Source organism: Phalacrocorax carbo, chromosome 30 (assembly GCF_963921805.1).
Source record: "Phalacrocorax carbo chromosome 30, bPhaCar2.1, whole genome shotgun sequence".
Classification (NCBI taxonomy): domain Eukaryota; kingdom Metazoa; phylum Chordata; class Aves; order Suliformes; family Phalacrocoracidae; genus Phalacrocorax; species Phalacrocorax carbo.
Window position 1 is genome coordinate 654,102 of NC_087542.1, and position 25,969 is coordinate 680,070.

General features: G+C 62.5%; 2 protein-coding genes across 7 annotated transcripts; both read left to right on the forward strand.

Annotated features, from left to right (window-relative positions):
* The first annotated feature begins 244 nt into the window (after nucleotides 1–244).
* Nucleotides 245–22,358, forward strand: DNMT1 (DNA methyltransferase 1). Of its 6 annotated transcripts, none has more exons than XM_064475612.1 (35): nucleotides 245–542; nucleotides 7,732–7,774; nucleotides 8,125–8,223; nucleotides 8,355–8,462; nucleotides 8,567–8,837; nucleotides 9,130–9,202; nucleotides 9,466–9,556; nucleotides 9,697–9,737; nucleotides 9,878–9,929; nucleotides 10,253–10,336; nucleotides 10,429–10,538; nucleotides 10,631–10,749; nucleotides 10,913–11,005; nucleotides 12,022–12,173; nucleotides 12,259–12,446; nucleotides 12,954–13,143; nucleotides 14,861–14,958; nucleotides 15,071–15,218; nucleotides 15,350–15,465; nucleotides 15,632–15,833; nucleotides 15,922–16,058; nucleotides 16,199–16,372; nucleotides 16,966–17,187; nucleotides 17,812–18,004; nucleotides 18,483–18,573; nucleotides 19,157–19,291; nucleotides 19,476–19,758; nucleotides 19,856–19,997; nucleotides 20,199–20,365; nucleotides 20,440–20,617; nucleotides 20,870–21,065; nucleotides 21,138–21,301; nucleotides 21,410–21,526; nucleotides 21,624–21,714; nucleotides 21,899–22,358. In XM_064475612.1, exons 1-35 carry the CDS (start codon nucleotides 322–324, stop codon nucleotides 21,943–21,945), a joined length of 4,836 nt encoding a protein of 1,611 aa, XP_064331682.1. In that variant the 5' UTR covers nucleotides 245–321; the 3' UTR covers nucleotides 21,946–22,358. The 6 variants fall into 6 exon arrangements, with proteins under 6 accessions (XP_064331682.1, XP_064331684.1, XP_064331685.1 ...); XM_064475609.1 differs by lacking the exon at nucleotides 245–542 and adding an exon at nucleotides 6,726–6,902; XM_064475610.1 differs by lacking the exon at nucleotides 245–542 and adding an exon at nucleotides 6,727–6,902 and having other exon boundaries at nucleotides 15,925–16,058.
* A 129-nt stretch (nucleotides 22,359–22,487) lies between these two features.
* EIF3G (eukaryotic translation initiation factor 3 subunit G) lies at nucleotides 22,488–25,625 on the forward strand. The gene is made up of 11 exons (XM_064475618.1): nucleotides 22,488–22,591; nucleotides 22,960–23,009; nucleotides 23,460–23,552; nucleotides 23,639–23,727; nucleotides 24,002–24,061; nucleotides 24,308–24,412; nucleotides 24,521–24,710; nucleotides 24,815–24,922; nucleotides 25,068–25,204; nucleotides 25,294–25,400; nucleotides 25,520–25,625. Exons 1-11 carry the CDS (start codon nucleotides 22,572–22,574, stop codon nucleotides 25,533–25,535), a joined length of 975 nt encoding a protein of 324 aa, XP_064331688.1. The 5' UTR covers nucleotides 22,488–22,571; the 3' UTR covers nucleotides 25,536–25,625.
* Nucleotides 25,626–25,969: the final 344 nt, after the last annotated feature.

The following is a 25,969-nucleotide window of genomic DNA, read 5'->3' on the forward strand; positions in this document are numbered from 1 at the left end:
GTCCTCCCCGTCTCTCAGTGGTACGGCCCATCGCACCCCCCTCCCCTCAGTGGTACAGTCCCACCCCGCAGTGGTACGGCCCGTCAGGCCCCCCCCCCCGACCCGCAGTGGTACGGTCCCCCCTGAGGCGGCCCCTCCCGCCCGGCCCGGCCCGGCCCGGCCCGGCCCCTCCGGGCCGCGTCTCCCGGGGCCGCCCCGCTCCCGCCACCCACGGACAGGTACCGGCCCGGGCCCGCGGCCCCCCTCCGCCCGGGGTGGGGTGGGGGGTCCCCCGGCTCTGCCCGCCCCCGGGAGGAGCCTCCCCCCCGCGCCCGGTCCAGAATGGTCTGTGCTTCCCCCCCCTCCCCGCCACGGCGGAATGGTCTCTCCCGCCCTCCCCCCCCCCGCCGGTATGGTCTCGCCCGGCGCCGCCCCGCCCCCGCCGCTGGTTTCCGCGCGAATCCGCCGCCCGGCCCCGCCGCTCCCGCCGCCGCCGCCGCCCCGATGCCGGCCCGGGCCGCCCCGCTGCCCCCGGCCCCGCTGCCCGCCGAGCTGCGCCGACGGTGAGTCCCCGGCACCGGCAGCGCCCCTTCCCACTCACCCACCCCCCCACCTCCCTTCCCGGTCCCGGCGGTGCCTGGTCCCGGGCTGCACTGCACACCCCCTCCCCCCTCCGGTACCGAACTGACAGCCCCCCCCGCACCGCACCTATCCCGCCCCCTCCCCTCCCGCACCGCAGCGCACTGCCCCGGCCGCCCCCCCTCCGCCGCCCCGGCACTGCATTGCCCTGACAGTCACCCAGCATTGCGGTGCCCTGCCCTGCGCTGACAGCCCCCCCGGAACTGGGGTGACACACCCCGCCGGGACTGCGTTGACACCCCCGGCCAGCGCACCGACACCCGCCCAGGACTGGGCTGACACCCCCTTGCTCCCAGCACTGCACTGACAGCCCCCCACCACTGCATTGCTCTGACCCCCCCAGCACTGCACTGACAGCCCCCCACCATTGCCCTGCATTGCTCTGACCCCCCCAGCACTGCACTGACAGCCCCCCACCACTGCATTGCTCTGACCCCCACAGCACTGCACTGACAGCCCCCCACCATTGCCCTGCATTGCCCTGACCCCCCCAGCACTGCACTGACAGCCCCCCACCATTGCCCTGCATTGCTCTGACCCCCCCAGCACTGCACTGACAGCCCCCCATCATTGCCCTGCATTGCTCTGACGCCCCCCAGCACTGCACTGACAGCCCCCACCATTGCCCTGCATTGCTCTGACCCCCCCAGCACTGCACTGACAGCCCCCCGTATTGCACTGCATTGCTCTGACGCCCCCCAGCACTGCACTGACAGCCCCCACCATTGCCCTGCATTGCCCTGACCCCCCCAGCACTGCACTGACAGCCCCCCACCATTGCCCTGCATTGCCCTGACCCCCCAGCACTGCACTGACAGCCCCCCACCATTGCCCTGCATTGCTCTGACCCCCCCAGCACTGCACTGACAGCCCCCCACCATTGCCCTGCATTGCTCTGACCCCCCCAGCACTGCACTGACAGCCCCCCACCATTGCCCTGCATTGCCCTGACCCCCCCAGCACTGCACTGACAGCCCCCCACCATTGCCCTGCATTGCTCTGACCCCCCAGCACTGCACTGACAGCCCCCCACCATTGCCCTGCATTGCTCTGACCCCCCCAGCACTGCACTGACAGCCCCCCACCATTGCCCTGCATTGCCCTGACCCCCCAGCACTGCACTGACAGCCCCCCACCATTGCCCTGCATTGCTCTGACCCCCCCAGCACTGCACTGACAGCCCCCCACCATTGCCCTGCATTGCTCTGACCCCCCCAGCACTGCACTGACAGCCCCCCACCATTGCCCTGCATTGCTCTGACCCCCCCAGCACTGCACTGACAGCCCCCCACCATTGCCCTGCATTGCTCTGACCACCTCAGCACTGCACTGACAGCCCCCCACCATTGCCCTGCATTGCTCTGACCCCCCCAGCACTGCACTGACAGCCCCCCACCATTGCCCTGCATTGCCCTGACCCCCCCAGCACTGCACTGACAGCCCCCCACCATTGCCCTGCATTGCCCTGACCCCCCCAGCACTGCACTGACAGCCCCCCACCATTGCCCTGCATTGCTCTGACCCCCACAGCACTGCACTGACAGCCCCCCACCATTGCCCTGCATTGCTCTGACCCCCCCAGCAACTGCACTGACAGCCCCCCACCATTGCCCTGCATTGCTCTGACCACCTCAGCACTGCACTGACAGCCCCCCACCATTGCCCTGCATTGCTCTGACCCCCTCAGCACTGCACTGACAGCCCCCCACCATTGCCCTGCATTGCTCTGACCCCCCCAGCACTGCACTGACAGCCCCCCTGCATTGCCCTGACCCCCCCAGCACTGCACTGACAGCCCCCCACCATTGCCCTGCATTGCCCTGACCCCCCCAGCACTGCACTGACAGCCCCCCTGCATTGCCCTGACCCCCCCAGCACTGCACTGACAGCCCCCCACCATTGCCCTGCATTGCTCTGACACCCCCAGCACTGCACTGACAGCCCCCCACCATTGCCCTGCATTGCTCTGACCCCCCCAGCACTGCACTGACAGCCCCCCACCATTGCCCTGCATTGCTCTGACCCCCCCAGCACTGCACTGACAGCCCCCACCATTGCCCTGCATTGCCCTGACCCCCCCAGCACTGCACTTACAGCCCCCCACCATTGCCCTGCATTGCTCTGACCCCCCCAGCACTGCACTTACAGCCCCCCACCATTGCCCTGCATTGCCCTGACCCCCCCAGCACTGCACTGACAGCCCCCCACCATTGCCCTGCATTGCTCTGACCCCCTCAGCACTGCACTGACAGCCCCCCACCATTGCCCTGCATTGCTCTGACCCCCCCAGCACTGCACTGACAGCCCCCCACCATTGCCCTGCATTGCCCTGACCCCCCCAGCACTGCAGTGACAGCCCCCCGCCATTGCCCTGCATTGCCCTGACCCCCCAGCACTGCACTGACAGCCCCCCACCATTGCCCTGACCCCCCCAGCACTGCACTGACAGCCGCCCACCATTGCCCTGCATTGCTCTGACCCTCCCAGCACTGCACTGACAGCCCCCCACCATTGCCCTGCATTGCTCTGACCACCTCAGCACTGCACTGACAGCCCCCACCATTGCCCTGCATTGCTCTGACCACCTCAGCACTGTACTGACAGCCCCCCACCATTGCCCTGCATTGCTCTGACCCCCCCAGCACTGCACTGACAGCCCCCCACCATTGCCCTGCATTGCTCTGACCCCCACAGCACTGCACTGACAGCCCCCCACCATTGCCCTGCATTGCTCTGACCCCCACAGCACTGCACTGACAGCCCCCACCATTGCCCTGCATTGCTCTGACCCCCTCAGCACTGCACTGACAGCCCCCCACCATTGCCCTGCATTGCTCTGACCCCCTCAGCACTGCACTGACAGCCCCCCACCATTGCCCTGCATTGCTCTGACCCCCTCAGCACTGCACTGACAGCCCCCCACCATTGCCCTGCATTGCTCTGACCACCTCAGCACTGCACTGACAGCCCCCCACCATTGCCCTGCTTTGCCCTGACCCCCCCAGCACTGCACTGACAGCCCCCCACCATTGCCCTGCATTGCCCTGACCCCCCCAGCACTGCACTGACAGCCCCCACCATTGCCCTGCATTGCTCTGACCCCCCCAGCACTGCACTGACAGCCCCCCACCATTGCCCTGCATTGCTCTGACCCCCCCCAGCACTGCACTGACAGCCCCCCACCGTTGCACTGCATTGCTCTGACCCCCACAGCACTGCACTGACAGCCCCCACCATTGCCCTGCATTGCCCTGACCCCCCAGCACTGCACTGACAGCCCCCACCATTGCCCTGCATTGCTCTGACCCCCCCAGCACTGCACTGACAGCCCCCACCATTGCCCTGCATTGCTCTGACCCCCCCAGCACTGCACTGACAGCCCCCACCATTGCCCTGCATTGCTCTGACCCCCCCAGCACTGCACTGACAGCCCCCCACCATTGCCCTGCATTGCTCTGACCCCCCCAGCACTGCACTGACAGCCCCCACCATTGCCCTGCATTGCTCTGACCCCCACAGCACTGCACTGACAGCCCCCACCATTGCCCTGCATTGCCCTGACCCCCCAGCACTGCACTGACAGCCCCCACCATTGCCCTGCATTGCTCTGACCCCCCCAGCACTGCACTGACAGCCCCCCACCATTGCCCTGCATTGCTCTGACCCCCTCAGCACTGCACTGACAGCCCCCCACCATTGCACTGCATTGCTCTGACCCCCCCAGCACTGCACTGACAGCCCCCACCATTGCACTGCATTGCTCTGACCCCCCCCAGCACTGCACTGACAGCCCCCCACCGTTGCACTGCATTGCTCTGACCCCCTCAGCACTGCACTGACAGCCCCCCACCATTGCCCTGCATTGCCCTGACCCCCCAGCACTGCACTGACAGCCCCCCACCATTGCCCTGCATTGCTCTGACCCCCCCAGCACTGCACTGACAGCCCCCCACCATTGCCCTGCATTGCCCTGACCCCCCAGCACTGCACTGTCAGCCCCCCACCATTGCACTGCATTGCTCTGACCCCCCCAGCACTGCACTGACAGCCCCCACCATTGCACTGCATTGCTCTGACCCCCCCCAGCACTGCACTGACAGCCCCCCACCGTTGCACTGCATTGCTCTGACCCCCTCAGCACTGCACTGACAGCCCCCCACCATTGCCCTGCATTGCCCTGACCCCCCAGCACTGCACTGACAGCCCCCCACCATTGCCCTGCATTGCTCTGACCCCCCCAGCACTGCACTGACAGCCCCCCACCATTGCCCTGCATTGCCCTGACCCCCCAGCACTGCACTGTCAGCCCCCCACCATTGCACTGCATTGCCCTGACCCCCCTCAGCACTGCACTGACAGCCCCCACCATTGCCCTGCATTGCCCTGACCCCCCAGCACTGCACTGACAGCCCCCCACCATTGCACTGCATTGCTCTGACCCCCCCAGCGCTGCACTGACCCCCCAGACAGGGCTGACAGCCCTCTGACATTGCACTCTGTTGCCCTGCACTGGCACCCTGACTTTGGCACTGCCCTGCAGTGCCCCCCCTCCCCAGCATTACACTGACACCCCCAGGACTGCGCTGACCCCCCCAGCACTGCACTGCATTCCCTGGTCCCCCACACACCCCCAGAATAGCACTGTACTGCCCACCCCTCCCCCTGTATTGCACTGCATTGCCCTGGAAGCCCCCCCCCCCCAGGACTGCTCTGACACCCCCGCCCACCCCCAGAATTGCCCTGCATTGTCCTGACCCCCCCAGGACTGCCCTGACAGCCCCCCAGCATTGCCCTGGACTGCTGTGACCCCCCAGCAATGCACTGACACCCCCATCCCACCCCCAGGACTGCCCTGGACCCCCCAGCATCACCCTGTGTTGCTCTGACCCCCCCAGCAGTGCACTGTGTTCCTCTGACCCCGCCAGCACCGCACTGGCACCCCCCAATACTGCCCTGCCCTGACCCCCCCCGCGCAGGGTGGGGAGGCCAGCGCTGTGCCGACAGCCCGCTCCCCCAGGCCAGCCTTGCCCTGCCGCCCCCTCCCAGCATCACACTGCACTCGACCCCCCAGTTTTGCACCCCATGCAGCGTGGGGACCCCAGCACTGCGCCCCCTTTTTGCAATGCTGTGCACAGCTCCCCCCCCTCCCCCCCCATACATTGCGCTGCACCCCCCAGCACGGCATCGGCACAACCTGCTGCACAGCCCTGACACCCCCCATGCATTGCGTTGACCCTCGGCACTGCGCTGACCCCCCAAACCCCCCGTGCAGCGCACCAACACCCCCCGTGCAGCGCACTGAGCACCCCGGCCCTGCCCCGACGCCCTCCCCCCTTTCCCATGCCTTGCGCTGACCCCCCCAACCCCACATTGACCCCCGCGGTCCAATGTCCTGCCCCCCCCGCTGCGTCGCGTGGACCCCCCAGCACTGCCCTGACACCCCCAGTACAGTGCACTGGTCCCCCATGCATCGTGTAGACCCCCCCCCAGCACCGCCCGGACCCCCAGCACCACCCTGACCCCCGCCATGCTCACCGCACCCCCCAGCACTGCGCTCTGTGGCCCCCCAGCACCCTGCCGAGCCCCACCACGGCTCAGCACCGCACCGCACGTGGGTCCCCGCAGCCCCCTCTGCCCCACGGGGCAGACCTGACCCCCAGCTGGAGGGGGGACGTGGTGGGGGCTCCCTGGGTGGGGCTGTCAGGGTGCATCTGCCCCACAGCCGGGCCCCACGTGGCGGTGGGAACACCCGGCCTTGCCCCCGCGCGGCTTTGTCCCCGCGCTGCCGCTCGGGGCAGCGAGTGAACGTGGGGGAGACCCCGGGTGGCCCCCCACCTTTCTCCGGTGTGGGGGGGGGGGCACGGAAATCCCTTCCTGGGGAGGGGCGGAAGCGAGGTGCAGCGGGGACCTTTCCTTCCCCTGAGATGGGGGGTTTCGAGCCATCCCCCTCCTCGCTCCGGAGGGATCCGGCACCGTCGCTGCGTCCCCCCCCAGCTCTCGCTCCGCCGCCGGCAGCGGGGAGGGCACATGGAGGGGTTGGCGTTTCCTGCGTCGTATTCCCCGCCGGCTATTGTCCCTTCCGCTCGCCTCCCGGCATCCCCTAGCCGGTGGGAAGGGGGGGGCCCGCGCTCTTGCCGGCCGCCGCCGAGCCGTTCTCCGGTTCGGCTACCCCTCTTCCGGTGCGGCGGCCGCGCGGCACAGCCTTGGCGCGCCCCGACCTTTCCCCGTCCGCCGCCCGTTGGTCTCCGCCGGAGCTCCGGCTGCATGGCCGTCCTCAAACCCAGGTGCTGATGACGGGACGGGATTTATTGCCCTCCTGGTTTTTGTGGGGGGTGGCGGTGGGGACCCCTCTCCCTCCCCGGTGGCCCTGGCTTGAAGGAAGTAGCAGCGGTGTGGGGGCAGGAAGCCAAAAAAGCGGCGGCTGGAGGTGAGATGGGAGTGAACGGAGCCGGTGCCGGACACGCCGGTGGCACCGGAGGGGTCCCGTCCCATGTCCCGGCAGACGGAAGTGTTCCCGGGGGGCGGCCGCATGGCCCTGGTCTGGCAGACGGGCTCCCCGTTTTGGCGGGAGAGCAGCAGTGAACCCCGGCGGGGGGAGCGCCCCAGGGTCACGCCGAGCCCCCGGCAGCGGCGGCGGGGATGGTGGTTTCCTCCTCGCCGTCCCTTCGCCGCGGGGCTGGGGGCTGTCTCCGCCGCGCAGGGGCAGCGCCGGCCGCTTCCCCCCACCCTCCATCGCCGCTTTGTGCTGCTGGCGCCGTGGGAAGACGACACGTGGCTTCTCCCCTGTGTTTTTTTTGCCATCTCCACGCCAGGGCAGGGCATGGGTGGGCGGCGAGCCCCCATGGCCCCCTTGGGGGGTCCCTTGGCCACCGGCATCCCGTTACTGGCCCCCCCTTATTCCCTGCCTGGAAGCCGAGCATCCCTCTCGCTCCGAAGGAGTTCGGCCCCTCGTTGCGGTCGCAGCCTGCGCCGCTCCTTCGCCGGGTGCTGTTCCTGGAGCCGTCGAGGCGATTCTGGGGTCCGTCCCGGATGTCCCTGCCCGTTGGTGTTTCCTGGTAACCTTGTTGAGTGGCGGCGATGCGCGGTCTGACCCCCAATGCTCTTCTCTTGCAGGCTGCAGGACTTGGAGAGGGATGAAGACAGCCTGACCGAGAAGGTGAGTGTCCCTGGATCGCCAGGAGCAGCGTTTCCACCTGCCCTTGGCTCCGATTTGGGCGCCGCCGTCCCACACCGTCACCGCCGGTCCCGCATTGGGCGCTGCCATCAGGCTTGGGATGCTCCGGCTCGCAGCGGTGGGAGTCAGCGGGGCTCCGGAGCCGGCCCCTGGATGCCAGTGCCAAGCAGGGGACCGCGATTCATCGGTGCTCCCAAGCCTCTTGTTTGTGTGCTGCCGCGGCGTTGCGAGGATGGGGGGGTCCAGAGACCCCCAGCATGGGGTTGGGGGGGTGGGAGAGGGACGGTGCGGTGGGCTGGCCGAGTGAGACCCCCTCTCCCTTGCTGGCCCAGCTCCCTGGACCCGGTGAGGTCGTAGTCCCGGTGTCGGCGCTGTCCGTTGTCATATGGAAACCGCCGTCACTTCCTATCAGGAGGGTCCCCGCGAGCTGGGTGAGCGGCGCCCGGGTTCGGAGCGACAGGCGGTTCGGCTCAGCCCAACCGCCTACGGAGACACCGCTCCGCCGAGCCCCGCGGGGAGCGTCACCGCCGCCCGCCCCACGCCGTCCCCTCCGTCCCCGCAGGAGTGCGTCAAGGAGAAGCTGAGCCTTATCCATGGCTTCCTCCAAGCCGACGTCCAGAACCAGCTGAGCGAGCTCGAAGCCAAACTCCACTGTGAGGAGCTGTCGGAGGTGAGACCCTGAGTTTTGGCGAGCCAACGGGTTGGGTTGTGCCGGCTCCTTGGCGGCGCCGCTCACCAGAGCCGGGCAGTTTAACCGATGCTCTTCCCTCCCAGGAGAGGTACCTGGCCAAGGTGAAAGCCCTGCTCCACCAAGAGCTCTCGGCGGAGAATGGGGACGCGGCGACGCTGCTGCAGGCATCCAACGGGTGCTCCAAAAACGGCGCCTACGGGAGCGACGAGGACTCGGAGCGAGCAGGACCCGATGGGGAAGAAGACAGCGCGATGGAGATGGAGGAAGCAGCCGCCTGTTCTTCCTCTTCTTCGTCAGTCCCCATGCCGCGGGCACGCAAGGCCAGGAGGAGCCGATCCAACGGGGAAAGCAAAAGTAACCGCGGCACCGGGAGCGACTTGGTTTTCCATCCTCTTTTCTGACACGCTTAAATTAAATTATTTATTACTATTAAATACCAAGTGGGAGCACGATGATTCCTGGAGGGTTTGAGAGCAGAGGTCGCCCCGGGAAGGGTTTTGGGGTCACCTTGCCTTGCTCCGGGATGATGGGGTGCAGGGAGAGGGGTGCTGTTGCCCACGGTGGTCCCAGCCCCACAGGGTGTGGCGGGAGGGGAAGGACAGTGGGTCCCCGTGGATAACGCAATCCTTCGTCATCTTCTTAACAGAGTCTCCCGCCAGTTCCCGGGTCACTCGGAGCTCCGGCCGGCAGCCGACCATCCTAACCATGTTCTCCAAAGGGTCGGTATGGCGGCAGGGCTGGGACCTGCACCTCCTTTACCGCGTCCCTTAGGAGCCTTCACCCTCTTCTTCCTCTCTCTGCTGTCCGGGGCTGATGGGTTGGATCCCAAAACTTGTGGTTCCCAATAAGCCCGGCCTTGGGTCCTGCCGGGTGCTTCCCGGGGAGCCCCGCTCCTGCCGGTGCTGGGAGAGCTCCTCATCCCCGCCAAACCCTTGGGGCGTTGGGGCCCTCGGATTGATCCGTTGTGTTTAAAAACCGGCAGGTCCAACAAACGGAAATCGGAGGAGGTGAACGGGGAGGTGAAGCAGGAGGTGATGAGCGTGGAGAAGGAGGAAGAAGAGCTGGAGGAGAAGGTGTGTGCCGGCACCGTTGGCAGCCGAGGCCTTGGCCGGCTGCTTTGCCGGGTCGCTGCCACGCTGGGTTTGAGCGTGTTGTCCTGGAGACCATCGTGCTCTCCAGCCCCCCCCTTACACCCCTTTGTTTCTCCCTCAAGGAACAAGATGAGAAAAGGATTAAAATCGAAACCAAAGAAGGGTAAGGAGGAAGGAGAGCGTTCCCTGCTTTGGGTCGGCACCCGTTGGTGCCCGTTTCCCTCCGCCGTGGCCTCCTTAGCGCGGGGACGATGACGTTACGCTGCTCTGCGTCTTCATCCCTTTGTGTTTTCTTACACCCAGGTCGGAGATAAAAGATGAAATTACTCAGGTTAAAACTACAACACCTGCTAAAGTAAGTTCCTCTTCTTCCATCTCAGCATTTTGGGGGGCTTTTTAAATGTTTTTTACTCTGCCAAAGTGGGGCTGGACTTCCCTAAAGGAAAGGTAAAGCTATTTCCAGGCCTTGCAGCTTCCAAAAATCAACCCTGTTGAGGAAGGTGGGCAGCAGCACAGCCTACATGAGCTTGGGCTGCTTTTGTAGCAACGGCAGTGGCTGCTGTTTTGCTGCCCGGATGCTTTAAAAACAGACTGTTTAGGGCAGGAGCTTTGAGCATGAGCGTGGGCTGAAGCTCGAGGGGGGAGAGAAAAGCCAATGCCATCCTCCCTGTCTTGCAGACAACCCCTCCCAAGTGCGTCGACTGCAGACAGTACCTCGACGATCCCGACCTCAAATTCTTCCAAGGGGATCCTGATGATGCCGTAAGGGATTTAATGCTCCTTCTCCGGCTCCAGGGAGAGCTGTCGCGCTAACGGGAGCGTTGGTTAAGCGTCCTCCTCTCTCCCTCGTTCAGCTGGATGAGCCAGAAATGCTGACGGATGAGCGCTTGTCCCTCTTTGACGCTAACGAAGATGGCTTTGAGAGCTACGAGGACCTGCCGCAGCACAAAGTCACCTCGTTTAGGTGAGATATGGGGAAAGCAGGCTATAAAAACCCGTGGAATTTGCAAACTCCGCGAGACAACGCATCCAACTACCGCTTCTGTCCCTCGCCAGCGTCTACGACAAGCGAGGTCACTTGTGCCCCTTTGACACTGGCCTGATCGAGAGGAACATCGAGTTGTATTTCAGCGGTGCCGTGAAGCCCATCTACGACGACAACCCTTGTCTGGATGGTGAGTTGGATGCAGAGGAGCCCTGAGAGCTGCGCTTGTCGCTTTGAATTTGAGCTCATCACCACGTGCAAAATGAAGTAGGGTCCGGGTGGTGCTCTGTCACCCAGAGCTCTGTGGGTTTTTTGGGCACCGAAGACTGAAATTGGTGTTTTCTCACTTTCAGGTGGGGTGAGAGCCAAGAAGTTGGGACCCATAAATGCCTGGTGGATCACGGGGTTTGACGGAGGGGAGAAGGCTTTGATCGGCTTCACCACAGGTGGGTGAGCAAGGATGGGGGAGGTCGGGCTTGGGGAGCGTGCCTGCCTTGGGATTTAAGTCTCTGCTGCGTGTCTGGCTGGTGAAAGAGCTTTATTTGGGTTCGTGGATTTTGCTGCTGCCAGGAACTTGCACCGTTAAGCACATGGCAAGGTGGAGGACCGTGCCAAAGCTCGGGTCTGGGTTTATTTAGCTCAGCAGCACCCAGGCTTATGTTAAATGCATATAAAACCTCCTGCTGAGCTCGCAGCTGCCAGCAGTGCCCTGCATGGAGTTGGGACGAGCAAGGTGGCTGGAGGGGGGTGTCTCCCTGCCGGCCCTTCCCAGGCAGGATCTGTTCTCCGGTCTCTCCTCTGTGGGAAGCTGCTGGCGCAATGCAGGGACGGGTCAGCGTCACTCTCGGAGGGAGCTTTCTCTTTGCTCTCGACCTCTTGGCCCCCGTTGCAGGGCTCTGTTGCTTTCTTGCTCGCTCCCCGGGCTTTTTGGACAGGTTTGTGTTGAGAAAGGTCTTGGAGGAATGCCCAGGCCTGGCCAGCCCTTGGCTCTGTGTCCCAGTTGGCTTTTTCACTCTGTAGCCAAATTGGGGGAAGAAGGCTGATATCTGGGGATTTAAAAGCTTTTTCCCTTCACCATTTCTGCAAGGAACCCTTCCAATAACCTGGTGATATCAGAGGAGGACTTAACTCTCCTGTGCATCAGCAAATGGAGTTTGTAGTGACAGCAAAAACCACGGGATTGTCTTTGCTTTCTAATTAGGTAACAGCAAAAATAAAAGGCTAGTGTGTGGATAGCGTGCCCCACCTCACGTCCCCACTCCCCTCTCGCTTTGGTGGTGATAGCTGAGTGACCGCAGGTCCTGGCTTGTGGTAGAGCTTCCCCACACGCTTAGGTTGTGGTAGCAGCGTGGAAGGGCTGGTCTTCCCCTCCCCAGGACCCGCTCACCGCAGACCTAGTTCATCCTTAAATATCACTAAACTCCCTGATATTTAACTGCCCACCACGATCTCTCCGCCGCAGCCTTCGCGGATTATATCCTGATGGAGCCCAGCGAGGAGTACGCTCCCATCTTTGCCCTCATGCAAGAGAAGATCTACATGAGCAAAATCGTCGTCGAGTTCCTGCAGAACAACTGCGATGTCAGCTATGAGGATCTGCTCAATAAAATCGAGGTGAAAATCCGATGGCGGCGGTATCTGGGGGGTGGGTGTTGTGCGGCCACCCTTTCCCTAACCAAGCCCCCCCGACTCCTCGCAGACCACCGTACCTCCCGCGGGGCTGAACTTCAACCGCTTCACAGAGGACTCGCTCCTGCGGCACGCCCAGTTCGTGGTGGAGCAGGTGGAAAGCTACGACGAAGCCGGGGACAGCGACGAACCCCCCGTCCTCATCACGCCCTGCATGAGGGACTTGATCAAGCTGGCTGGAGTCACCCTGGGGAAGAGGTGAGCTCCCTGTCCCCACGTAGATGCTCTCTTTGGGGGGCACTTGGCTTTGCAGCATCCCAGGAGGAGCCCGTCGGGTTGGGTCCCCATCGGCTTTGCACAGGGGAACCTTCCAGGAAAAGCCTTTTGCTTGTTCCCAGCTGGGATGACCTGAGGATTTAGGCTCAGAGGCATGAGCAGCACTGGGAGATTGGAGGAAAAATCCTCCCAAAACTGGGAAGACCCTCTGCCTAGTGCTGTCCTGAGGGAGGAAGGACACTGGGTTGGGTGCCCGGAGCCTGTCTTTGCTCCTTGTCCTGATGTAGCATCCCTTCAGGACCCCGTGCCAGCCACGGGACACTCCTGGGTGCCTGTTGGGGTATCCTGCTGTGGTCCTCAGCTGTTGGGTACCCTGGGGAGAGCACTGTTCCCTGGGGACCCTCCTTGGGCCAGGCTGTTCATCGTGGCTGTAGCTGTCAGCGGTACAAGGCACAGAGTCCCCTCTCACCGCTCTCACCTTGGTCACAGGAGAGCTGTCAGGCGGCAGGCCATCCGGCACCCCACCAAAATAGACAAGGACAAGGGTCCCACCAAAGCCACCACCACCAAGCTGGTGTACCTCATCTTCGACACCTTCTTCTCGGAGCAGATCGAAAAGGACGAGAAAGAAGATGACAAGGAGAACGCCATGAAGCGCCGGCGCTGCGGCGTTTGCGAGGTAATGGGGGCTGGCGTGTTGAGGAATACAAGTTTATCAGAAGTAGTCAACATGGATTCACCAAGGGGAGATCATGCTTGACCAACCTGACAGCCTTCTGTGATGGTATGACGGGCTGGGTAGATGAAGGGAGAGCAGTGGATGCTGTTTGCCTCAACTTCAGCAAGGCTTTTGACACTGTCTCCTGTAACATCCTCATAGATAATAAGCCTCAGAATTGTGGTTAGGTGGGAGGACAGCGAGGGGGGTTCAGACCTGGCTGAACCACAGAGCTCCGAGGGTCGTGAGCAACGGGGCAGGGTCTGGCTGGAGGCCCCTCACTAGCGGTGCCCCCCAGGGGTCTGCGCTGGCTCCAGCCCTGGGCAACGCATCCATCGGTGCCCTGGACGAAGGGGCGGAGCGTCCCCTCATCATCCTCGCTGGCGGTCCCAAGCCGGGAGGGGCGGCTGATGCGGCGGGGGGCTGTGCCGGCCCCCAGCGAGAGCGGGACAGGCTGGAGAGCTGGGCCCGGGGGAGCCTCAGGGACCGCAGCGAGAGCAAGCGTGGGGTCCTGCCCTGGGGAGGGGCGACCCCCCGCACCGGCACAGGCTGGGGGGACCTGCTGGAGAGCGGCTCTGCTGGGAAGGGCTGGGGGTGCTGGGGGGCAGCGAGGTGACCCCGAGCCAGCACCGGGCCCGTGGGGCCGAGGAGGCCAGCGGTACCTGGGGGGCACGGAAAGGAGCGTGGGCGGCAGGGCGAGGGAGGTTCTCCTCCCCCTCTGCTCTGCCCCGCTGAGGCCACATCTGGGGGGCTGCGCCCAGCTCTGGGCCCCCCAGGTCAAGAAGGAGAGGGAACTGCTGGGGAGAGGCCAGCGGAGAGCTACGGAGATGGTCAGGGGCTGGAGCATCTCCCGTGGGAGGAAAGTTTAATCAGAAAAGGTTTAGATGGGATATTAGGAACAATGTCTTTACTGCCAGAGCGGTCAGGGACTGGCACAGGCTGCCCAGAGAGGTGGGGGAGTCGCCAGCCCTGGGGGGTTCAGACAACATGCAGACATGGCCCTTGGGGACGTGGTTTACGAGGCCTGGGGGGGGTTGGGTTGGGGTTGGACTTGATGATCCTCGAGGTCTTTTCCAGCCTTAATGATTCTGTGATTCCATGAAAGGCTGAGAGACCTGAGCTTGTTCAGCCTGGAGAAGAGAAGGCTGAGGGGGGTCTCATCAGTGCTCATAAATATCTGAAGGGTGGGTGTCAGGGGGATGGGGCCGGGCTCTTTCCAGTGGTGCCCAACGCCAGGCCAAGGGGCCACGGGCACAAGCTGGAACACGGGAAGTTCCACCTGAACATGAGGCCAAACCCCTTCCCTGTGCGGGTGCCAGAGCAGGGGCACAGGCTGCCCAGAGAGGCTGTGGGGTCCCCTCCCTGGAGACATTCACCCCCCGCCTGGACGCGGCCCTGTGCCCCTGCTCTGGGGGTGCCTGCTCACACAGGGGTGGGACGGGGTGAGCTCCAGGGGTCCCTGCCAGCCCCCACCAGTCTGGGATTCTGTGATCCAAAGTGACCTGATCCCCTGCCATCCCCTGCGTCCTACCTGAATGTCCCCATCTGGGGTCGCTCCCCTGGGGGCAAGGGAGCGATTTCCCAAGGCTGCTGAGCTCCCCTCAGTCCCTCTTCCTCCTGCTGGGGTCATTTTTGCTGCATCTGCGCGTGCTCAGCTTGTCCCCTCTCCCTGCTCCAGGTCTGCCAGCAGCCCGAGTGTGGGAAGTGCAAGGCTTGCCAGAACATGGTGAAGTTTGGGGGCAGCGGACGGAGTAAGCAGGCTTGTTTGCAGAGGAGGTGCGCCCACCCCGGCAGCGATGTCTCCCGCCAAAGCCCTCCCCACTTCTGGAGAGAGGGGACGTGATCCCTGTGCTGTGCCCTGCTGCAGTGACAGTCCCTGTGTCCCCAGGTGTCCCAACCTGGCTGTCCGGGAAGCTGATGAGGATGAGGAGGTGGATGACAACATCCCCGAGATGCCATCGCCCAAGAAGATGCTGCAGGGCAGGAAGAAGAAGCAGAACAAGAGCCGTATCTCCTGGGTCGGGGAGCCCATCAAGGTGAGGCCGGGCAGGACCCTGCTCCCCTCCCGCTGCCGGGGCTGGGGTGGCAGCTTGGGCTACGAAGGGGGCTGCGTCGCTCGCCAGCGTGGGGATTTACAGTGCTCTCCGCTGTCCCCCTGCTTCTGCAGAGCGATGGGAAGAAGGACTACTACCAGAGGGTCTGCATTGACTCGGAGACCCTGGAGGTGGGAGACTGTGTCTCTGTCAGCCCCGATGATCCCACCAAGCCCCTCTACCTCGCCAGGTTGGTGTCATGGCCCTGAAGGTGCTGGGGTGGATGTGCGTGGGGGAGCCCCGATTGCTCTCCCCGCTCGGCTGGGCTGCTGTCTGGGGAGTCTCCAGCTCTGGCAAGGCTCGGAGCAGCTCAGCCCTTTCCTGGTGCCCCATAACCCTGGCTCCTTCCCCCTCAGGGTGACAGCCATGTGGGAGGACAGCAGTGGCCAGATGTTCCACGCGCACTGGTTCTGCCCCGGCTCGGACACTGTCCTGGGGGCTACCTCTGACCCCCTGGAGCTCTTCTTGGTGGATGAGTGTGAGGACATGCAGCTCTCCTACATCCATGGCAAAGTCAAAGTGATCTACAAGGCGCCCTCAGAGAACTGGTCCATGGAGGTGGGTGACAGCCCTGCAAACCCCGGGTGGCGCGGGCCAGGCACGGCGCAGGCAGCGGCACCGATCCCTGCAAACACCTCTCTCCTAGCAGGGCGGGCTGGACATGGAGATCAAGATGGTGGAAGACGACGGGAGAACTTACTTTTATCAGATGTGGTACGACCAGGAATATGCTCGATTCGAGTCCCCGCCGAAAACTCAGCCCACGGAAGACAATAAATACAAGTGAGCATGTGCAGGGCAGGTGCTTTTGGGATCCACTCTGCTCAAAATGGGCAGCAGGAGCCTCTCGGCTCCCAGCACCACCGCAGCTGGTCTCAGCAGGGTCCCCATCGCTGCGCTCTGCTGTCCCCCTTTTCCCACAGGTTCTGCATGAGCTGCACGCGCCTGGATGAGGTAAGGCACAAGGAGATACCCAAAGTGGCTGAGCCCCTGGAAGAAGGGGATGGGAAGATGTTCTACGCCATGGCCACCAAGAACGGAGTGCAGTACAGGGTGGGCGATGGCGTCTACCTCCTGCCAGAAGCCTTCACCTTCAGGTTGGTGCTTGCGGGGGGCTGTAAGCGCTTCTCAGGATGCTCTTTGGTCAAGCTTTTGGTAGCAGAAAACATCCTCTGGGTAGTGAATCCCACCTGTAAACGAAGTGCCTACCCACCCTAGTTTCCAAAAGCTTAGCTTAGAAATAAAGGTGACTGTAATTTCACCTCTCGTCATTAAACTCAGCGACTTCTCCCTGAGCAGACGATCCCGGTCGCTGAGCTACTGTGTTTTGACAGATGAATTGGTATCCTTTTGTGCATCGCTTTTTCCTCAAAAGGGCGAGCCTGGGTAGATGAAAGGTGAAACAAGACCCTGCCTGCTGCCTGTAATTACTAGAGGAGAGGTGGCAAACCTCTTTGGGAAGAGGGCTGGGGCAGCACCTTGGTTTGCAGTGTGATTATGTGATGGTCGGGCTGTAAAATGCCTGTGCTGTGGAGCGGGAGGCTTGGTGCCCACCTTGCCCCAAGGAGAGCAGAAGAGGGGGAAGCAGGCAGGCTAGGCAGCGACGTGGGAAGAGGATCCTCTGTGCTGCTAGGTTTTTTTTTGGGGGGGGAAAGGAAACCCCAACCTCCTTCCCTCCCCTTCTCCCCAGCATGAAACCTGCCAGCCCAGCCAAGCGCCCCAAAAAGGAGGCGGTGGATGAGGAGCTGCACCCAGAGCACTACCGCAAGTACTCAGAGTACATCAAGGGCAGCAACCTGGATGCCCCCGATCCTTACCGCGTTGGCCGCATCAAAGAGATCTTCTGCAACATCCGCAGCAACGGCAAACCCAACGAGGCCGACATCAAACTGCGCATCTGCAAGTTTTACAGGTGAACAGCGCTGCTGGGGTCCGCGTTATGGGGGTGCAGAACCCCCTGAGACCTCGGGTGCTGGGAAAAGCTCCGCACCGTTGGCAAACGGTCGAGCCAGGTGCCTCGAGCATCGTGGCGTGGTCGGTCGGTGCATCGTGGGCACTGCTTGAAGGGGCTTACCGCCGCGGTGGGCTGGGCTCAGACCCGGTGCCGAGCTGCACCGCCAGCACCGTCCCAGGGTGTGGGTGTTTACCCAAATATTTGCAGGCTCTTAGTCATCTCCCCTACACCATGGAGGGATGTGTGTGAAGAGTCTTGGCAGCGAGGAGCAACGTGCTGACACTCAGACTCTGTTTTGAGCCTCCTCGCTTCAGATCTCTTTGCCTTTAAATTCACTTACCAGCTCCGGTGCTAATTCCCCCTCCTTCCTCTTAAGAGAACCCCCTAAAAAAACCCTCTCTTTGGTATGAAACAAATCATCCCTTTAGTGCTGTGCCCAGGCCATGCCAGCAAACGTGCGCAGCCGGAGGAAACAAACCCTCCTCTCTCCGGGGAAACGGAGCGGTGTGAGCGCCGGAGGCTGGACTGGGGTGAGAATGTTGCCGGAAACATTTCCCTGATGCGGGTGCTTTTTCCCTGCAGACCCGAGAACACGCACAAGTCCATGAAAGCCAGCTACCATGCAGACATCAATCTCCTGTACTGGAGCGACGAGGAGGCGACGGTCGACTTCCGTGCCGTGCAGGGCCGTTGCACGGTGGTGTACGGGGAGGATCTGACGGAGAGCATCCAGGACTACTCCGCTGGTGGGCTCGACCGCTTCTACTTCTTGGAGGTGAGGGATTTGAGGTTCGAGGGGGTCTGGCTGTGTCCCTGGGTCTGCCAACCCCTCAGGGACCGAGCAGAGCAGGCGCATCGACCTCTGCCTGTCGGCACAGGCTGTTCTGCCTCTCCGGGTGCGTTTTGCACAGAGGAGCTGTTGTGCAGAGTGAGGATTTGTAGCTTATTACAACCTCCTGGGGACTAAACCTCGGATGTGAAGGAAGCTTTAATCTGAACGTCACCAGGAGCTGGCTGGAGCAGTTTGATCCCTATGGAGCTGAGGGGACAAATTGAGACCCTCGGGCGGCTGCCCCAGCTCCCTGAAGCAATGGAGAGGGAGGCGATGGACCCTCTGTGGGCTCCAGGGCTGCTGCGCCTCTGCCCTGCCCTTGGGTTTTGCAGCTCCGATGGGGTGTTGGCAATGCCTCCGCTGTTCCTGAGCTAGAGAAGCTCTTTGTGTTCAAGTGTCCCAAACTTTTCCTTTTCCCCAGGCTTACAATGCAAAAACTAAGAGCTTTGAAGATCCTCCCAACCATGCTCGGAGCTCTGGCAATAAAGGGAAGGGGAAGGGGAAAGGGAAAGGTATGTCTGCTTGCGGGGAGAGGGCTCGGGTGGGTGAACCGGTTTGCGTCTGCCGTTACACGCTGCCGAGCGGAGATAAAACGTGCCGCCGACCAGATGTTTCTGTGCTCCCCTCCTTGCTTCGATGCTCTGACAGGATGCAGCAATGTGGTCTGCAGCTCTGTTTTTAAGGCACCTAATCTTTTCAAAATAAGCCTTGCAGTGAGACCACCTGGTCCCTGAGAGATCTCAAAGCCTTTCACTTGCCAGCCTTTTGCCAGGGCCTGGCTGCTCCGTAGCATAAGGCTTTGTACCCTGCTCCCAACTCAGGGAGCTGCCCTGTGAGTTATCGCTGCACCCATCTGACCCTCAGAAACTCTGCCTGCGCCCACGGGCTGTTGGATGGAAAGGGGGAAAGACGAGAGGCTTCCCTTCCAAATGCAAGGGTGTATTCTGGCAGCGGCGGTGAAACAATTAAGGGGCAGAAAGGTGCTTGAAGCTGATGTTTTAACTGCTGCGGAGGAGGGGGAGAAGAATTTGCCTTGTAAGCACTAAGAGGAGGAAATGACTTTGCCTTTTGATGTGAGCGTGGCTCTGTTCGCAGGCAAAGGCAAAGGGAAGTCGTCGGTGAGCTGCGAGCAGAGCGAGCAGGAGCCGGCCGAGCTGAAGGTCCCCAAGCTGCGGACCTTGGATGTCTTCTCTGGCTGCGGAGGGCTGTCTGAGGGCTTCCACCAGGCAGGTGAGCGGCAGAGCGGGGACAGCAGTGGGGTGATGAGCAGAGCCCATGGGGAGACGGGCATCGGTGCTGGCCACTCGGTTCCTCCAAGCTGGCAGTTGTGTTTCAGCACGTGCCGGATCAGGGAGTGCGAGCCAGCGCTCTGCTCCTCTGCACAGGCTCAAGACCCTCCACTTTGTCTCCCCAGGAGTGTCAGAGACGCTCTGGGCCATCGAGATGTGGGAACCGGCCGCCCAGGCTTTCCGACTGAACAATCCCGGCACTACCGTCTTCACGGAGGATTGCAACGTCCTGCTGAAGCTGGTCATGTCCGGCGAGAAGACCAACTCGCTGGGGCAGAAGCTGCCGCAGAAGGGGGATGTGGAGATGCTGTGCGGTGGTCCCCCGTGCCAGGGCTTCAGCGGCATGAACCGCTTCAACTCCCGCACCTACTCAAAGTTCAAGAACTCCCTGGTGGTCTCCTTCCTCAGGTGACCAGGGCAGGTGGCGAGGAGCTGCACTGGGTTGTGGACCCCCACCTCAAATGTTGTTTTGTCCTTACCTGTGTGTCCCTCTCCCTCCTTGCAGCTACTGCGACTACTACAGACCGCGGTTCTTCCTTCTGGAGAACGTCAGGAACTTTGTGTCCTTCAAGCGTTCCATGGTGCTGAAGCTCACTCTGCGCTGCCTTGTCCGCATGGGTTACCAGTGCACCTTCGGGGTCCTACAGGTAGGGTGTTGGGTGACCCCGGGACATTTAACTGGGGTGAAAACCCTTCTCCACTCACCCAGCTCTGCCATGAACCATCTTCTCCGAAGGAGCGGTTGGCTGCATTGCTCCTTGGCTTCCCTGCGTGGCTTGGGGGACGTTCCCAGCACAAACTGGATGGGGAAACTCCAGCGCCTTCAGGATTTGTTCCTTCCTTCCCAGGCTGGCCAGTACGGTGTGGCCCAAACGCGGCGGAGAGCTATCGTCCTTGCCGCAGCTCCCGGCGAGAAGCTGCCCATGTTCCCCGAGCCTTTGCACGTGTTCGCGCCCCGTGCCTGTCAGCTGAGTGTCGTGGTGGACGACAAGAAGTTCGTTAGCAATATCACCCGGTGAGCCTTTGGAGCCACACCGGGGCTGATGAGCACGAGGTTTTGGCTGCTCACGGCTTCCTCCTTCCTCCCAGGACATATTCCGGCCCCTTCCGCACCATCACCGTGCGGGACACCATGTCCGACCTGCCGGAGATCAGGAACGGTGCCTCTGCCTTGGAGATCTCCTACAATGGGGAGCCCCAGTCCTGGTTCCAGCGGCAGATCCGGGGCTCCCAGTATCAGCCCATCCTCAGGGACCATATCTGCAAGGTGTGGATGGCCAGGGTCTCAGTGTGGGGCCGGGCTGCTCTTGGACCCACCCCCAGACCCAAGATGGGGACGAGGGCAGGTTGGATGTGAGGTGGGGTAAGAGGGACTGTCCCCAAGCCCTCCCTGGTTAACTTAGCCAAACAGGAGGCTGGTGCAGCTGCTGGGACTTACCCTTCTCCCCCAGCCTTCCCTGGAGAGAGGATGGGTGTCTCTCTGCATCCCCAGCAGTGACAGCGGGCTTGTCGTTGGCAGGACATGAGCGCCCTCGTCGCAGCCCGGATGAGACACATCCCCTTGGCCCCCGGTTCCGATTGGCGTGACCTGCCCAACATCGAGGTGCGGCTGTCGGACGGCACGACCACGCGCAAGCTGCGGTACACGCACCACGAGAAGAAGAATGGCCGCAGCAGCTCTGGGGCGCTGCGGGGGGTCTGCTCTTGTGCCGAAGGTAGGTGCTGCCTCCCCAGAAACGCCCGTGGCTGCCTGTCCACCCGCCTCCTCACCCTCTCCATCTTCCCAGGCAAGCCTTGCGACCCTGCGGACCGGCAATTCAACACCCTCATCCCCTGGTGCTTGCCCCATACCGGCAACCGGCACAACCACTGGGCTGGGCTCTACGGACGCCTGGAGTGGGATGGTTTCTTCAGCACCACCGTCACCAACCCTGAGCCCATGGGCAAGCAGGTGGGTGCCGCCAGATCCATCCCCTCCGCCACGAAGGGCAAGGTGGTGCCGACAACCCCACCAAATGGCTGCCACGGTCCCTACCGTTGTCTTTATTTGGTGCCGTAGGGTCGGGTGCTGCACCCGGAGCAGCACCGGGTGGTGAGTGTGAGGGAGTGTGCCCGCTCCCAGGGTTTCCCCGATACTTATCGCCTCTTCGGGAACATCCTTGACAAGCACAGACAGGTGAGCGATGGCCACTTTGCCGGCGGCAAACCCCTCACCGGTGGCATCCATCGGCGTGGCGGAGCCGGTGCCCAGCGTAACCCTCCCTCTGTCGCAGGTCGGTAACGCAGTGCCTCCTCCTCTAGCCAAAGCCATCGGGCTGGAGATCAAGTCGTGTGTGTTGGCGAAGCTGAGAGAAGACACGGCAGGTAGGTGCCACGCTGGGAGCCGCCGCCATCACCTCCCGGCGCTGTGGGCAGGGGGCGTTGGAAACACCGTCCCTGGCATCATCCCTCCCTCGGGGAGTCCTGGTTTAGGGCTGGGGTTTGCAGGGGCCCATCCTGCCCCTTCTGGGTTGGGGTATGGTGGTGTCACCCCCTCCTCTCTCCCCAGAGACCAGCGCCCTGGAGAAGATGGAGACTGTGGAAAGCGCCGACTGACGTGCGGCCTCTCCTCTGGCACCAGGACTCCCAAACATGCACTGAGTTATTTTAACCCCTTTTTTGTTTGTTTGTTTTATTTGATTTTTTTTTTTGTTTTGTTTTGTTTTTAACTCCCGGCCGTGGGGACCTGCTGTGGCCCGTCCCCCCCAGGCCCTGCTCGTGTCTGTCTCCCGGCTGCCCTCTGCCGCTGTCTGTGATGGTCAAACTCCACTACCACCCTGGGACCCCTGGCCCCTGGCAGAGCCCTGTGGGACCCCCGGTCCTGGCCCTGCCCTGGGGCCCCGCTCCCTGTTTTTATGCCGCATTGTATTGAAAATAATCGGCCGCTTTGTACAAGTGGGAATTGATACTTTATGTAGTTTTTATATGTTGTAATATTTCTTCAAATAAATCTCTCCTATAAATTATAATCCCCTCGCCCCGCCCCAATTTCCTCTCTCTGGGCCTAGTGTAGGCCTCGGCCCTGCGGGGGACACGGAGGCGTTGCTTAGCAACAGCCTCCCGGCATGCAGCGCGGTCCGCTGTGCCCCGCCCATTCCGCCTCGTACGCCGGAAGTGGCGCGGCGCCGCCGGAAGTGCGGCGCCTCCTTCCGGTAGCTGTTCGTGAGGGCGGTGGGAGCGCGATGCCGACCGGCGACTACGAGTGAGGGGACGGGGCTGGGCCTGGGGCCCGCGGGGGGCGGTCTGGAGGGGGGCCGAGCGTCGGGCTGGGGCTTGGCTCATGAAGCGGGGCCGCAGGGGAGGAGGGCCTTGTGGGGAGCGGGGCATGGGCATGGCAGGACCCGGGTGCGGGGCCTGGGGCGGGGAGGGTGGCTGTGGTGGTGAGGGGAAGGGAGCGGAGGTGCTGGGGCCCGAGCGCGGCAGGAGCACTGAGGGGGAGCGCTGGGGTGGCCTAGGGTGAAGAGGACATCCTGGCCGGGGCCCCGGGCCAAGGGGCAGTAGAGTCCCCGGGTCAAGGGACAGGGGGCCTGGCGTGGAGGCAGCAGATTTAAAGCTCTGCTCTCTCCACAGCTCAAAGCCCAGCTGGGCCGACCAGGTGGAAGAGGAGGGTGGAGAGGACGGTGAGTGACTCCTGCCTCACCTGCCGCAGGCCGGTTTCCTCCCCATTTTTCTCCTGTTGTTCCTCGTGCTGGTAACCAGAGAGTTCTTCTGGAGAAAAAGAGCAGCTGCTGTTCCTAAAACAGCCCAGAGATTTGCCTGCTCTTTGTCCAGGGCTCAAAACTGGTTCCTAGGCTCTTCTCCGAGTCTGATCCTTGTGAGCAGAGCATGCCTGATGTGGGACAAGGAGTAGGACTCCTCTCACTGCCCTTGTTCCACCCATTCCAGGGGCTGAGGAAGCCCAGGGGGTTGGAGCAGCTACGATGTAATGGTTCTTTGGCCTTTCCCTTGCTTGGGGGAGAGAGCAGAGCACCTCCTCCCTGCAGGGAGAGACTGTGCCAGGGCACAGGGCTCCTTCCCCTTCTGCCAGGCTCATTCCAAGCAAAGAGGTGACTCCCCTTGTCTTCCTGCAGACAAATGCATCACCAGCGAGCTGCTGAAGGACATCCCCCTGCCAGGGGTGCTGGGGGGCAGCCTGAGCGCTGAGGCCGAGCTGCTGAAGGGAGGTGAGAGCTGGGCTGGAGGCTGGGGGTTTCTTTTCCTGCCACCTCCACCACGGCGAACGCTGTCTCACTGTCCCCTCTCCACACAGGCCCACTGCCATCCCCAAAAGAGCTCATCAACGGGAACATCAAAACCATCACAGAGTATCGTGAGGAAGAGGATGGGCGCAAAGTAAAGGTGAGCAGCGCATCCCAGGTTGCCATTTCAGCTTCATCCCGCTGCTGAGCTTTCTTTCTCCCCTCCCAGAGCCCTCAGCTTTGCTCTGGTGCAGGGGCTGATCCCTGCCTGCACTGTCAGGCAGCACCAGACAGCTGAGCGTTGGCAGGGATGTCCTGTCATTGCCCCGTTCCCACTCTGCTGCTTTGGACAGCCCCAGGCTTGGCATGCGAGGGGTGGAGGCATGTGTGCCACCCCTCGTCCTGCATTGATCGGTTCTTTTGCATCCTTACAGATCATCCGCACCTTCCGCATCGAAACCAGGAAGGCCTCCAAGGCGGTGGCCCGTCGGAAGGTGAGCATCTCCTGCAGGAAGGGTGAGGGGAGGACTGCGTTCCTTCTGCTGGGAGGGAAAGCTGCGCTCCAGCAGGAACCACTTCATCTCCCAGTCCCTCCACTTGTGTCTGTTCCTCCTCCATCTCCCAACAACCCCTCAGTGGGGAGCATTTCCCTCCCCGCTGGCTTCCTGTCCTCTATGTTCAGCAATTGCTTGGGTGCCGTGCGAGTGAGCCCCCCTTTTTCCACCCCTTTTTTTCCCCAGAACTGGAAGAAATTTGGCAATTCAGAGTTTGATGCTCCTGGACCGAACGTGGCCACCACCACTGTGAGCGATGATGTCTTCATGACCTTCATCACCAGCAAGGAGGTGGGTCAGGCACAGTGGGCGCTCGTGGGCTGGTGGGGAGCCCCTGGTGAGGCTGTGCCTGGGCGTGTGGTGGATCCCGCGGGACTCAGGAGTCTCCCTGTTCCCCAGGACCTGAACTGCCAGGAGGAGGAGGATCCTATGAACAAGTTGAAGGGGCAGAAGATCGTGTCATGCCGTATCTGCAAGGGTGACCACTGGACCACCCGCTGTCCCTACAAGGACACCTTGGGGCCGATGCAGAAGGAATTGGCTGAGCAGTTGGGGCTGTCCACAGGCGAGAAGGAGAAGCTGCCCGGAGGTACGGCACCCCTTTATCCTGAGCTGGGGGGCAAAGGGAGGGTCAGTGTCTGCCTGCAGCTGCAAGCAGCTTCACCTCCTGCCTGTCACCTTTCCTGCCCTCAGAGCCGGAGCCAGTGCAGGCTCAGCAAAGCAAGACGGGCAAGTACGTCCCTCCCAGCCTGCGAGACGGAGCCAGCCGTCGCGGGGAGTCCATGCAGCCCAACCGCAGGGGTAAGTTAGGCCTGTCCTTGGGGTAGGGGGAACCTCCCCACTCCCCACCCGCCCTGGGCCTCCGTGGTGTCCTGTACAGCACGTGCTGGCTCTGGCCACGGTCCCACCGGCAGCCTTGACCTTCCTCATCCTTCCCCACCTCCAGCCGACGACAACGCCACCATCCGTGTCACCAACCTGTCCGAGGACACGCGTGAGACTGATCTCCAGGAGCTGTTCCGGCCCTTCGGCTCCATCTCTAGGATCTATTTAGCCAAGGACAAGACCACCGGGCAGTCCAAGGTGGGCACAGAGGGATTTTTCCCCTTTAGGGGGGCTGAGGACGAGACGCCCCTGCTTCCTCTCACCCTCTCGCTTTCCTCCCACCCCAGGGTTTTGCCTTCATCAGCTTCCACCGCCGGGAGGATGCGGCCCGGGCTATCGCTGGGGTCTCTGGATTTGGCTACGACCACCTGATCCTCAACGTGGAATGGGCCAAGTAAGTGCCGGGGGGTGGCTCGGAGGATTGCGGGGTGGCGCACGCTCTGTCCCTGCCGGGTGTTGGGGATCCGTGTGCGGCCACCCCTCTTCTTAACGCGCTCTCTTCCTCCCCTGCAGACCCTCTACCAACTGAAGCTGCTGTGCTGGTGCCACGCCGGTGCTTTGCCGGCTCCCGGCGAGAGCAGTCGGCGCTTCTAAATAAAGACGCACGGTCTGGTATGCACCAAGGTGTCCATCTGAGCTGGTGGGGCAGGGAGCAGCCCCATCCCTGTCCCCACGCCGTCCCTGTCGCCATACGATCCCGTGGCAGAGCCAGGGCTGTCCCTGACTCACCCCTGCCCTCAGCCTGTGGTGAGGGTGGCAGCACCTGTGAGCCAGCGACGTGGGGAAGGGTGTGGCGCTGCTGTTCCTCATTTTTTAGGCTCATCCTCAGCTTTTCAGCTAGAAAAAGGAGGATCTCTGCCAAAAAAAGACGCGACATAAGGCTGTGCTTGCAGTTTTAGCTTTAATTCCCCTTCTCCCACGTTACTTCCGCCCTTCTCAGGAGGAAAACATGTGCCCAAGGGC